General features: G+C 40.2%; 2 protein-coding genes across 2 annotated transcripts; one reads left to right on the top strand and one right to left on the bottom strand.

Moving 5' to 3' along the window:
• Positions 1 to 537: 537 nt before the first annotated feature.
• Positions 538 to 7,965, bottom strand: ccnc (cyclin C). Its single transcript, XM_034076306.2, has 12 exons — positions 7,815 to 7,965; positions 7,347 to 7,453; positions 7,038 to 7,122; positions 6,498 to 6,567; positions 6,329 to 6,380; positions 6,167 to 6,222; positions 3,553 to 3,588; positions 3,376 to 3,467; positions 2,760 to 2,827; positions 2,576 to 2,655; positions 1,868 to 1,986; positions 538 to 1,536 (listed from the first exon to the last, which is right to left on the bottom strand). The coding sequence occupies exons 1-12, from the start codon at positions 7,844 to 7,846 to the stop codon at positions 1,482 to 1,484; spliced, it is 852 nt and encodes a 283-aa protein (XP_033932197.1). The 5' UTR covers positions 7,847 to 7,965; the 3' UTR covers positions 538 to 1,481.
• A 548-nt stretch (positions 7,966 to 8,513) lies between these two features.
• On the top strand, positions 8,514 to 13,249 carry ngs (notochord granular surface). Its single transcript, XM_034076394.1, has 11 exons — positions 8,514 to 8,710; positions 9,309 to 9,474; positions 9,700 to 9,849; positions 10,011 to 10,130; positions 10,230 to 10,325; positions 10,974 to 11,108; positions 11,241 to 11,351; positions 11,441 to 11,551; positions 11,669 to 11,793; positions 11,913 to 12,197; positions 12,833 to 13,249. The coding sequence occupies exons 1-11, from the start codon at positions 8,514 to 8,516 to the stop codon at positions 12,921 to 12,923; spliced, it is 1,587 nt and encodes a 528-aa protein (XP_033932285.1). The 3' UTR covers positions 12,924 to 13,249.
• The last annotated feature ends 11 nt before the right edge of the window (positions 13,250 to 13,260 follow it).

Raw genomic sequence — 13,260 nt, 5'->3', positions numbered from 1 at the left:
AGTAATACCATTTTGGGCACTGTTTTTACCAGAACTAATAAGATTATTTAGGTTTGGTGAAGCCCTTTACATTTTCACACTCATTCCCTCGTGAACAGTCATGAAACAGATGGAGCTGCTGAGGGGGAGGGAAATGCCAGAGGGCAAAGCGGAGCTGAATCCAACTTTCCCCGGTGTCTCCTTCACTCAGTATGGCAAAATGGCATTTAACAGGTTTTGGTACCCTTTCCGTTGTTATTCCAATGGTTACAAAATGAAGTGTACAGTAAGCCTTTGAGCAAAGAGTTGAAGATACACCCACACATTGCAAAAACATCCATCCCTCAAAAGCATTTAACAGCGACAATGTGCTTGTATGAAGGTTTCTTGAGTTACCAGCAGCTTTCATTTTGTAAGGCTTTCAAGCACCTTGTTCCGAGGACAGCCCCCCAGACTCCCGCTGTATTATATCACAAAAATATAGACACCTACAGGTATATTCACACATCAGTTTCCACAATTATTGAAGAACTAGTTGGCAGATTTGAAAAAGAAAGACAAATCTAGAACGATTGCGTCAAAACAAATCTCAGCAGTTAAAAAAAGAAAGAGCAATTCTTTGACGAATTACAAACAAAAGTTTTACGAAATAGAACTTTATGCAAACACATTATTTTACAGCTAAAGAAGAGTCAAAGAAAAATAATTACAATAAAATTAGATTTGTTGAAAAAAAATATCATGACAGTGACACAAAAGGGGCCACTTTTATATCAAGCACGAGCACAAAGCTAAACAAGCTCATGATTTCCATTTTATTTTCCTTAATGGAGCCAAAACTTAAGAGGAAATAAATGAATAGAATTATAAATGACATTTACAAAAGAGAAGGGGGAATGGGACGGAGGAGGTGGCGTTGTCATGATTCAGAGAGTTTATTATAACCACTACCTGTCTTGGGCTTTTTACTGCTGTAGTTCATGATCAACTAGCAGAGACCTCACAGGGCAGCGGCATCCAATCAGATCGCAGTTACACAGGGGGATAACCAATCAGATCCATGCAGGATTAAATCATCTTACAGAGAAGACAGCTAAAGTCCACACACACACACGATCAAGTATTCTCAAATCCCACAGAGCTCCATGAGAGGACTCGCTCCTCGGGTCTGTTCAAGGATGTCAGGATCATCACAATGACATTAAAAGCAGGTCCCCCCCCCCCTTACCTCCAAATGTTCCTCAGTTTTAATTCAAGTCAGGAGCAGAGTACAAAGTCTACAAAACTGCTGTCCCAGATCGTCCGCTCGCTGGAGGCATTTCAGCTTCGTCTGCTCGCTCTATCCATTATGCTCAGAGAAGGGGAAACGCGAGCACGTGGCTCTCGGAGTTTGTCGGTCGAAGCACCACAACATGGCAAAGTTTGTGCCGTGCGACATTTTGAAAAAAAGATCCACCCCCTCACTACCGTCAACATTATGGATTCCAACCGACGTGAAGACGCTAAGACTGGCTGTAGGAGTTGCTTTGGTTCCCATTGGAGCTCTGGTCACTCTCACTGTAGAAGACACGCGGAGAAAGGTTGGGAGGAAATGATTACACACAAGTCATTACGATAAAGTGCAGCAAGAGCAAATGTGACAATGACAACACAAATGCAACAACATTTGGGATCTTAACTTCTTCTATTATAACTTTATTGTTATAAGGTGCAAGGTGCTGTACAGACAACGTTAATATAACTATTATAATTTGTCTAATTTGGCATTTGCAATGTAGTTGTATAATGTTACTCTGACACCAGGTAAATGCAGCTTTATGTTTAGGCGTGGTAACACATATTTACTATACTTACATTTAATTACTAGGACTACACGAGTCAGGCTTACCTGTTGGGGGGAGGTTTGGGCTTGGGCATCTTGTTTATCACCGCAGCTATCTCTTTCCTGTCGTCAAAGTTTTTCCACTGGTCATAAAGCTTCAGGATGACGCGGATGATCTCCAGGATCTTCACAGAAAACACACAAAGACAGAAGTCAGCTTGTGTGGATCCATAAGTTCCTGTTAGTATTGTACAAGGATGTTTATTAAAACGGCTCCTAATTCCAGACCCGAGTTCAGAGTGGCACAGTCAGGTTCAAATGGTTATATATAAATAGATGGAAGGTGATTTAGGAAGTATATGATCAGCCGATTTCCTAAGCGCCTGTGCAATAGTTGATTTGTGTGTGATTATTAGGCCACGGCACTTACATGTGTTTGCAAACCGTCGGCAGGAAGCCAGACCGTGGCCACAGAAGTAGTCGAAAGGCAAAACAGACGGACAAACTGATTTGATCCAACGTATAAACAAACCTGTGGCAGACAAGTCACCTTGTTCTATATGAATCAATACAGAGGATTAACTGGGAATAACAGATGAGTCACTTAGAAGTGAGAGGTTGCATCTTTTTCTGTTAAAGGGAGGGTCTGACATTTCTTCATTCAGGGTGTTTATTCATCTTACGCAGTGACCGTTTCTAGAAGAGTCATGGACAAATATTAGTACAGATCTTACAATCTTTAAAAAGGCGTGTTTTGACTGAAGGCATTCTTACTTTGTCCATGTCCACAGAGAGCTCTGCGAACCACTGCCTGGCGTCTTTCTGCTGCACCACACAGGCCACATGCAGACAGGCTGAGGGAGGAAGAGAGCCGGCCATGTTACATCTAATGCACCTTACTTTAAGTCAGCCACTGCATTCAAAAGCTGCGACAAGGAAACATGAAGTTGCATCTCACCCAAGGCGATCATGAAGGGAGGGTAGAGCAGACACAGATCCGTCCTGTACGTGTCGTTCACTATTCGCCTGGTTCAGAGAGAGAACAACAGACACTGAGTGAGCCTATCACAACAGCTACACCTGGGATTAAAGGTCTCCTATTGCACTGCTTTTCATAAATATGTTATAGCACCCAGATATAAACAAAACATGTCTCTGAAGTGTTTGCATCCCATAATCCCCTCTGTTTCTCTGTCTGTTACTTTAGATGAAAATAAATTTATCTGCAAGAAATTTGGTTTAAAAACCCACGATGGCGCTCTCGAGGAGATTCAGGTGATAAGGTGGGGGGGGGTTACCTTGGTTGGTGATTGGCTAATGGTTACACAAGCCAAAAAACGTTATGACATCATAAAGTGGCCAAAATCTGATCAGCTCATTTTCAGACATGTTTTTATAGAAATGGATCAGGACAAAAAGAGAGGGGGTCTTTTTTCCTGAAACTTTCAGAATCTCTTGACGCAGAGGGGACACATGTTGATGTTTAACAGACATGGAAAAGTGGATTTTGCATAATAGGGGACCTTTAAAGGGTGTTAAAAGAGAAGGATTAATGAACACAGAGGGCACCGTACCAGGCCAGGGGCAGCAGCATGTCCTCCTGTCCCATGTCCTGCACGTACTGCAGCAGGGGTCTGTAAGGGTGGTACACGATCAGGCAGCAGTCCTGAAAAACATTAGATCTTCAATAAGAACCCACGATTCAAGCGAAACACAACCTACAGCAGTGATACAAAGATCTTTCCACTCACCATCAACTCCAGAAGGTAGAACTCACATTCTAGAATCTGTAAAGACACAATTTAAAACTTCATTTAACATATCAGCTAAACTGACTTCAATGCTTGAAAGAAACGCAGATGTCAATTTCTCATAGTCAACAACACTTTGACTTCACAAAAGAATTGCCAGGATGAAAACAATACTTCAAAATCAATGCGAATGCCTCTTTGGGGGCTTTCTTATGTTTCATTCATTGAGTGCAGTGCATTGTTTCAAAGAGGCTTTCATCCCTCCCATTCTATTGTTGTGTGTCAGCCTGCGTGAATTGGCTTTTTAAAGATGACTGTTCAACAAAAAAATACATGGAATGCGTAAAAATTGTACAACCTTTTTTCCATTTGGATTTACTTGGGAATAGATGAATAACGTTCAGAACTTGTAACAACATTCCCAAACTTTAATTCAATAACCTTTCAAGGTACAAGAAAACAAGCACTTCCAGACGTAAAGTGTTTTTGTCACATTTAAATCGTTACTATAAATGCTATTGAAAAAATGTTGAAAATATATTTATACTAAAAGCAATGAATGTATTTTGTAGTTTACTTTAACAGCTATTCATATTCATTTGAAATGTATGTTTTGATCATGCTGAGCTGCCTCTCTATTAACACTCTTTACGCGCTTCTATTGGTGACTTAGCACTCCAACATAGTGTACGTGATAAGGGGCGGTACATCTTTAAGCGGTTTACCAATCACAACAGAGCCGGCCAGCTAACCAATCAGAGCAGCCTGGGCTCTGGTTTCAGACAGAGGGTGAAAAGAGGTGTTGCAGCACAGGCAGTATGATGCACAAAATACAAATATGAACTTTTAAAGTGAGCATAATAGGGACCCTTTAAAACACAGACTTTGCATTACTCTAAATGTTGTCACGGAGCCTGACTTTCAGAGATATTACTTAACCTTTCAAACAGACATAGCTATGTATGTTATTGCTTGATTACCCGTTTGTCACCGTGCCACGACCGCTATTACTTTGTCTGCAGGTTGAATATGATAAATGATGTGTAGAAGTTGCAGCACCCCGCTAACTCCTTCTCTGCTGTGTGAGCCACTCCCTATAAATAATAGTTTACACAGCTTTCAGACAGGCAGCGTGTGTCGGAACAGCTGGGGTGACGTTCTCGCAACTGAGTGAAGATGCTGGACAATAAAATCCTGACGAGAGGCACCACTTGACTCCACAGTGAGAAATGCTGCGCAGAAGTAATGCGTGCTCGCGGGTAGCCGTGGTCGAAGCCGTGTCACACAGCCATTATATTTGTATCAGAGGTTTGCAAACAATAGTTGTGGAATGTCGCGTACTGATAAACACTGACATGGCAACACTGACAGAGTGTAAGGAGCTCCTGGAATGCGGCTATGTAGCACAGCAGTGCATACATAACTGTGCAGAGGAAGCAGGAACACAATCAGGTGTGGTTGATTCATATCACAGCTGATACAATAGTACATTTCAGTGGTTTATAGGAATACTTCACCATAATTACAATTTGTATATTAATAACTCTCACTGTAGGGCTGCTCAATTAATCGTATTTTAATCGTGATTACGATTATGGCTTGCAACGATTACGAAAACAACGTAATCGAAATAAAACGATTGTTTTTTTATTATTATTACTTTTTTTTCAGTTGAATTATACATAAAGTTCAGGGAAATCAACTGTTCAAAACAAACTGTTCACATTTTTTTTCTCTCCAATAAATGGATGTTTTCAAAGTCAATGAATAATCGCATTTAATAATCGCAATTACAATTATTGACCCAAATAATCGAGATTATGATTTTTGCCATAATCGAGGAGCCCTATCTCACTGTGTGACCTAAAATGTTTGAATAAAACTTTACAAAAAAAACTTAGAATAGTCTTGATGAATTGAGGTAAATGAGGAACACATTCAACAACAGCAAGACTATATCAAACATCTGTTTGCACATGTTTGCAGTACAAGCCAAGAGTCTTTTACCCAGTTATATGCCAACTACTTCCCACACACATGAATAATCACCGTACTAATTGAGACTAGTAATGCAGTGTGTATTATAATATATCATGTTTGATATTGGTTTGCTTTTGTTGAAAGCACCCGCATAGACTTGGATTCATCGAACAAATGCCTCTGCTCTTTTGATGCTTCGTTCACCCTGAAGTGTAAGACAAATAATGTTTCCTTCACAGATGGAAGGTTACACAGGGTAAGTCATTGGAATAAAAAACATAATTTTGGGGGTGAGGTATTGTTTAATTTTGTTGAATTAAATTGTTCTTAATTTTGCTTTGTTTTAGCATGGGCACACTACACTTAAGAATTAAACACTTAGCTCAACTCCGCTCGCTCGCCGACCCTTCCTCAAACTTTGTTGGTTCCTCCCTCAAACACACACTTGGACACTCTAATTACTCACGTCCTTGTCACTGTGTTATTAGACTGCTGACATGACTTTTTCATTACGTTGCTACATGTAATGAAATGTATTCCTAATGCTAGTTTTTGTGTCACATTTCGTGCAAAATGCACTGATTAACAGCATCTAAATGCTTTAAAAGTCAACTGTTAGAGAAATTGTACTTACATGATTCATTCTGTACTGGAACTCCTTTGGAAAGGCATAGGAAAATCTTGTTTTCACTGTTACAAAAAAACCAAAACATGATTATACCGTCTCCACTGCAGATTATCTATACTTTTTTGATATTTTTAAGTTTAAAATATGTTGCTCAACAGGGCGACTTACACACAGATGTTGCTGCCGATATCAGCCTGGTATTGGACACAACTCCAAATTCCTGAAAGGACAGAAAGGTTTGAATTGAGATCAGATGGGTAGAGCACGTAAATAACAGGAGCTTCTACTTTACTGGTATATCATTATCATCTCACTGGCATCACATCAACTTCCATACCTCGACTTTAGAAGCCAGAAAAACACAAGTAGGAGCCATGAGCACGGGATCAATACTTTTAAGGGAATACCTGCAAGTAGGAAGAGATTAAGGTGTGTTAACGTTGTACAAGTAGGTTTTAGCCATAACATGCAGAGGAGATTAGGTTACGCTGATGATCTTTACAAGGTACAAAATGCATTATACATTAAGTGAAAGATGAACCGTGTGCACAAACTCAGACTATAACAGTATTAAATATATCTTAACAATATCACACCCCTCCCCTAGCTTGAATAAACAATGGTATATATCTGTGGGAGATAATGTATTTATATAAAGTCCAAACTAAAGGTGAATGCTATTGTTTCAGAAAAAAACAATAGCATTAGCAATGTGGATATGATTCTCAAGCACTTAAATATGTCCGATAAGTGCTCCAAATGTAGTTCAGACTTAATGGCAGGACAACATTTGAGTTGTACATCCGCAATGCAATAATTAAAGTCTAATATGAAATGAGTTCCTAACTTTTCATCTGTAATATGCTATAATCCTTACCTGGCATAGAAGCGTTTGAAGTAAACAGTTGCCGTGGCAATGACCTGTTGCCGCAGCTTCAGATGTTCCCCCAGAGCCTGGATCACTGAAGGAGACAACATTAGATATAAACAACTGAAAGAAAAACAGCCTGCCTTCATTATAAAGTGTTTGGTTGGAAACATTGTGTAAAAGTCCACATCAATAAACATAAAATGCAATCTAATAGATAATGTTGGACTGTATGGGTAATATAAATATCATGCTTTGTTATTTCATGCAATTAAATACATTAAAACATAAATGTCTTTGTACAAATGTAACCACTACCATTGGCAAAGAAAATCTGCAGCTTCCAGTACTCCTCTTCTGAGAGGAACTTCAGGTCCTTCTGCCGCTCTTTCATCAGGTCCTGCTTGTCCAGAACCCACTGAAGACTTAGAAGAAAGAAAGAAAGAAATATTACAAAATGCTCATAGTTGCGCTGGTTGTTCTTACTGTCGACAACTAAGCTAGCGGGTAGCACAACATAAACCTTTGTGTTTTAGCCTTCTGTATTGCAGACGTAAATCTAGAACAACATTAAAATAAGCTATTATGAATAGTCTTTTACCAAAGCTTTTGTTTTTTATTTGTTCGCTCTCTGTCTTTATTTAAATCACTATTTTATATCGGAGCAACAGTTCAGGAGAAACCGAGCAGCCGCAGAAACACGGCTAGGCTAAGCTAGGCCTCACAACACAGGCGGTTATTTAAATATAAATATATTAAATTACACATTTTTTTATAAAAACTTACTAATGAGAACTTTGCCAGAAGTTTCCCGCCATGTTGCAGCAGTTGAGGTAGAGAAGGACACTTTATATTGATAAAACTTAACAACAAAGAAACGGATAGCACAGGCAAAGTAGTTGTGCTAAGCAGACAGAGGAGTCACACCAAAAGCGTCCCTGAGCAGCGCGGAGAATTCAATGGAAAGGTTCCGGTGTTTTTGTTCCGCTATTAAAAAGTCAATTTATTTTTCTCTACAAAAGTTATGTGGCAAAAATATATATGGAACATGGATATATTAGAATCATTCAAATGTGAAAATGGATGAAAATATGGATGAAGTAGATACAAGATGAATTGATGAGTGGATGGTTTGACGAATAATGTGCTAGAAAACTAAATGAGCAAAACACCCAACGCAACATTGTTAATAAATATGCTGTAATAATGTGTTCAGTTAATACGGGGGAATACATGCATATGAAGCTGAGTCATCAACATAATGTCATATTAGACAATTAAGATTCCCTCAAACAGTAAGTTAATTGACGTAAACTTGATAGATGGTTGTAGAGACATTCACCCATGGGTTGGGGAGGTTCAACATTCCTCTGTAGTGTTTAGGGAAGGGCTCAGGGTATAAAGACCCCACCACGGACTGAAAGGTATACGAGTTATCCGTTTCCAGTCCACATTTGAAGCAGGAACAGTTACATGAGCGTCAACATGAGCCGCAGTCCAGACAGGATGTCTTCATACCGCCGGCAGTTCGAGGGGGCCTTTGCCGCACCACCTGCCTACAAGTTGCGGGTGTCCAGTCCCTCTCCCACCCGCAGGGAGTCCCGCCACAGGTCGACCAGCTACACCCGGAGTGCCGGGTCAATGGGGCGCAGGGCCATCTCCAACAAGTCTGCCATGAGCAGGTGAGTGCCTTGCAGGGGTGACATTATTACTCAGGTGTTTATATATATCCTATGTATTAGCATAAGCATATAGCCTACTAAATGTACATTCAGGAAAATGGCGGAATGTTCAATATCAGAAATATTCATACTGTATTTTAACATATGTGGGGCTTATTTCTTACTATACTGCTTGTACGCTTGTAACTTTCACCAAGGGATCAATATTGTCTTATACAGAATACAAAAATACAATTAATTAACTGATTATATACTGTATTGATAACTTTTATTTGCAATATAATTAAAAGCAAATCCATGTAGTGGGATAAAAGTGAAATACTTGTGTTTGAAATGTAGAAATACTCAAGTATAATACAAATACTTAACATGTTACATTAAATGTGCCTATAGTTACTCGCCAGCACTGGTCATAATGTTAATTGCCATTAACTTAAAAAGTGTCTAGTGTACCACCAATGCAGCTTTATTGAGAGATACAGATGTTGCCGTGTGAGTGCATAATAAGCATCGAACAGGTTTAAATGATACAGTTAAATAAAAACATCCATCAAATGAAAACTTGAATGAATCTACTGGAAACCCTCTGCCTCCACAGCAGTGAGAGTATGATAACTCTGTGCCTCGGGATGTCCATGGGGCTCGGGAAACAACTGGACCTGGATGCTGCTGCGGTAGAGAACCAGGCCTTCATGGCGACTCGCACCACCGAGAGGCAGGAGATGGTTGTCCTCAACGACCGCCTAGCAGCGTATATTGAAAAGGCAAGAGCATTTTCACACTTGATGATGTACTGCTCTGTAATGTCACACACATCCTTGTCATTTGAATTTCTTGACAATTTGACAACCTTTTCTTCAATTGTTCCGACGCAAAACATTAGGACAAATAGTAAGATGCATAGAAACACATCATGTAATTATGTTTTTGTTGTGCTTTCAACATGTTATCAGTAGGTAAATGTGTTTCTCCTTTATTTATTTGTGTAGGTGCGAAACCTGGAGTCAGATAACAAGCTGCTGGAGGCAGAGATTGAGTCCCTGAAGAACCACCATGAAAGACCATCAGGCGTAAGGAAGCTGTACGAGACTCAGCTGAAGGAACTCCTCAGGGATGCAGAGAGAATGAGAGTCCAGAGGGTGAGGGAGGTCATCTCTCATGGCTGCAACATATGTATATCACACTTTGTTGTGACTACTATAGAAGCCAGTCATGGTCAGAATCAACCAACACGTGTGCTCCTTTATTCTACTGCATTTCTTTGATTTAAAAACTGTTTTATCATTGTATATCTGTACAGGATATGTCTTTGGAAGCCAAGGAGGCGATGTTTGGCCAGTTCGACATATTGAAGGCCAAATACTACAAGGCTGTTGATGCCCGTAAAAAGACGGAGCAGGATATTGAGAATCTCCGTCCGGTAAGAAGCAGATAAAATCTTAGAAGAAATATATTCACAAGATAGATACTGTATATTTCACGAAAAACAATTCAAACTACATGCTGTTAAATGTCCTAGGATGTGGATAAAGCAACTACAGCACGGATTGTGTTGGAGAAACATCTGGAAAACCTTGAGGTCCAGCGGGCCTTCCTGGAGAGAGTTCATAAGGAGGTAATGTATTGCCTCACCGGCCACACTGCATACCATGTATATGAGTCAGTGGCTGGCATGCCTGTCATTTTACAATTAATGTTTTAATTGGCTGGTAATTACTGCAATGACATGTTGTACTTTGGGATGACATGTTGGATCGAGTGAGTAAATGCAGTCTTGGCAATTACCAGCATGGTGTGAGGGGGACACCTGTGACTAGCATGTGGTGTAGTGGACCTTCCTTGAACACATAAATAAATGGTTACGTTTTTAACCCTATCTTAGTTTTATATTATCAAATTAGCCATTTAGTAGCTTAAAAACCACGACATACTTCGAAAGGACGCAGGAAGACCGTGTCGGTTGCCTCAAACAGCATGCCATGAGTTATATTGGAGTTTTTTGTTAAAATCCGGCCAGCAATATTCCCAATACTCTGCCGTTTTGCAATGGCTGCTTATGGTGGGCCAGTAAATAGAGCGTTAACATGAGTACAAGTGTAGTTATAAACAAACTTTGCAGCATCCTTTTGGCTCAATAGAGATCTTACTTTTATATATTGTCAATACGACATGGCAGTTTCGGCCATCCAATTGAAGTTATCTTTATAGGTGGGGTTATGTATTGCTATTTTTCTAACTCATGATGTTTTTGATCCACCCAAAGGAAATTGATGAGCTGATGCAGCTGATATGTGGAGCAACCTCCACGGTGGAAGTGTCCTTCGGCCTCCCCGACCTCTCCTCTGCTCTCAGACAGATTCAGTCTCAGTATGAAAGTATTGCGGCCAAAAACCTAGAGGTAGTCTGCCACAATAGATCAACAACATGAATAAACCGTGTCAGGTTATATAGAACATTCGAGAAATACTATTCCAAGGCCTTACTCGGCATTAATAATCTTTTGAAACCTTTTATATTTGTTCTTCTCCAGGAAATGGAGTCTTGGTACAGGTCAAAGTTTGAGGACCTGAACAGCGCCTCATCCAAACACGCCCTTAAGACTCGAAGTCTAAGAGAGGAAGTCGCAGGCTACAAGAAGGATGTTAGTATGATTTCCTGTTCCTGTTCTTTTCCTACTCATTCCTAGCATTAAACCGCTGTGTGTGTGTGTGTGTGTGTGTGTGTGTATAGGTTCTCAACAAGGAACGTGAATTGGAGGCATTGGCGACGAAGAATGAGTATTTGAAGGCTCAGATTCGTGATTCAGCATTACAATACAAGAAGGAGGTGGAGGACTTGGAGGTGTCTGACATTATGTTATTCTATAATACATGAGATATTTGAAATGGATATAAAATACCCTTTCTGACCCAAAACACCATTAAAACGAAGACATTCTGATGTATCGTTTTCCAACAGGCGCGCATAGAGGCGATTAAGCTGGATTTGAGAGTAACTAAAGAGAAGATTGCGATGCTGCTGCGGGAATACCAGGACCTGCTGAACATGAAGATGGCTCTGGAGGTTGAGATTACCACCTACAGGTGAACAAAACACAAACTCATGCTATTTCCGCAGTATGTAAACCTGTTTGGTCAGTAGAAAGTATATCGTTTTGTACGCAGCGTTTATTCAGACTTCACTCACTGTTATTTTGTTTCAGGACTCTGATCGAGGGTGAAGACAGCCGTCTGAGCACCATGGTCCCACAACTGTCTCTACCTGGAGGCCATCATCTCACCTGTGGTGTTAGCATGAATGCTACTTCAGCTTCAGTCTCTGCTGCCACTTCAATGCTAGATGGAAACCCAGATGGCATGAGCAGTACTGGGGGGGAGAATGCTCCTGGTGCCGGCCGGGGGGAGACGGCCTCATCTGACGCCCTGACAAACGGGACTGAGGGGGGTCAGGCGACTGAGACCACTGAGAGGAAGACTCTCCTCATCAGGTAGAGGGTGCCTCTGGTATAGAATGGGCCTTATGTAGCGATATACTTGAATCTTACCTGATACTTATAATACTCTCGCACATACCCAACAAATAGAGGGATGGCACAAGAACAAGGCTGTAAGAAAAAGAACTTCGGACGTAATGTTATAGAGGTACTGTACTGTTAAATCAACTTTAACACGCGATTTTTCAGAACTCAAGTCAAATCAATAAGCATCTAGGAGCAGAGTGTAAGCCGTTCAGAAGCTGAACGCATGCAATATCCTCTTTCGAGGGTTTTCATATCTTTATTGGGATCATAGCGCAAATAGAAATTCATTATCCAATCATTATAATTACTTCCTAACATGTAATATTTGATAATGATATTACTTTTATTATGTTCCTCAAATTTAAAACTCCTATGCTTTCCTTTTGGTGGACCGTGAAAGCATTAGGTTTTTCTTTCCTGATAAGAGTGCCCGCATCCACTTGTACAATGTTGTATTTCCTAAGTAAAAATAAGAAAGGATGTCAATAAAATGTCTTATCTCGCTTTCTGCATGAGGCCCATTGTCTATTGTCTAACATACGAAATAAGCTATAAATCAGAATCTCATACTGATACGGAAAAAATGTCCCCTTTTTTCCCAGATCAGTTAAGACAGATGGGGACACTTATGAGAGCGACACCCAGGAGCGCACCTTCATCATTTCTGGAGCAGCGGACGAGACAGAAGAATAAAGAAAACGTTAATGAACACCAAATCTAACTAACAACCTCTGCTAACTATCTCCTGTTCGCCATGTTGTTATTCAGGCCTTTTCAATGCTTTAGAAATGCTAGAATTCATGATTGACCTAAAGAGAAAACAAATATCTTACTAAAGCGGCACAGGTCTATTTGAAGATTGTGTTTGTCCTACATGGAGCCTTCACATGGGAAGGCTACACTCTGTTCTGTCACTCTGCTCTGCCTGCTCATAACTGCCTTTTAATGCTCTTTTGAATCCTGCTGCGTGTCGTAGACGTGTCTTTCAAAGTAACAAAATAAACAGCAAGCAATCAAAACTGTGGTTTTC

The sequence above is a fragment of the Pseudochaenichthys georgianus genome, chromosome 24, assembly GCF_902827115.2.
Source record: "Pseudochaenichthys georgianus chromosome 24, fPseGeo1.2, whole genome shotgun sequence".
Lineage (NCBI taxonomy): Eukaryota > Metazoa > Chordata > Actinopteri > Perciformes > Channichthyidae > Pseudochaenichthys > Pseudochaenichthys georgianus.
Note: the sequence above shows the minus strand (reverse complement) of the source record. Positions and strands in the feature narration are given on the sequence as shown.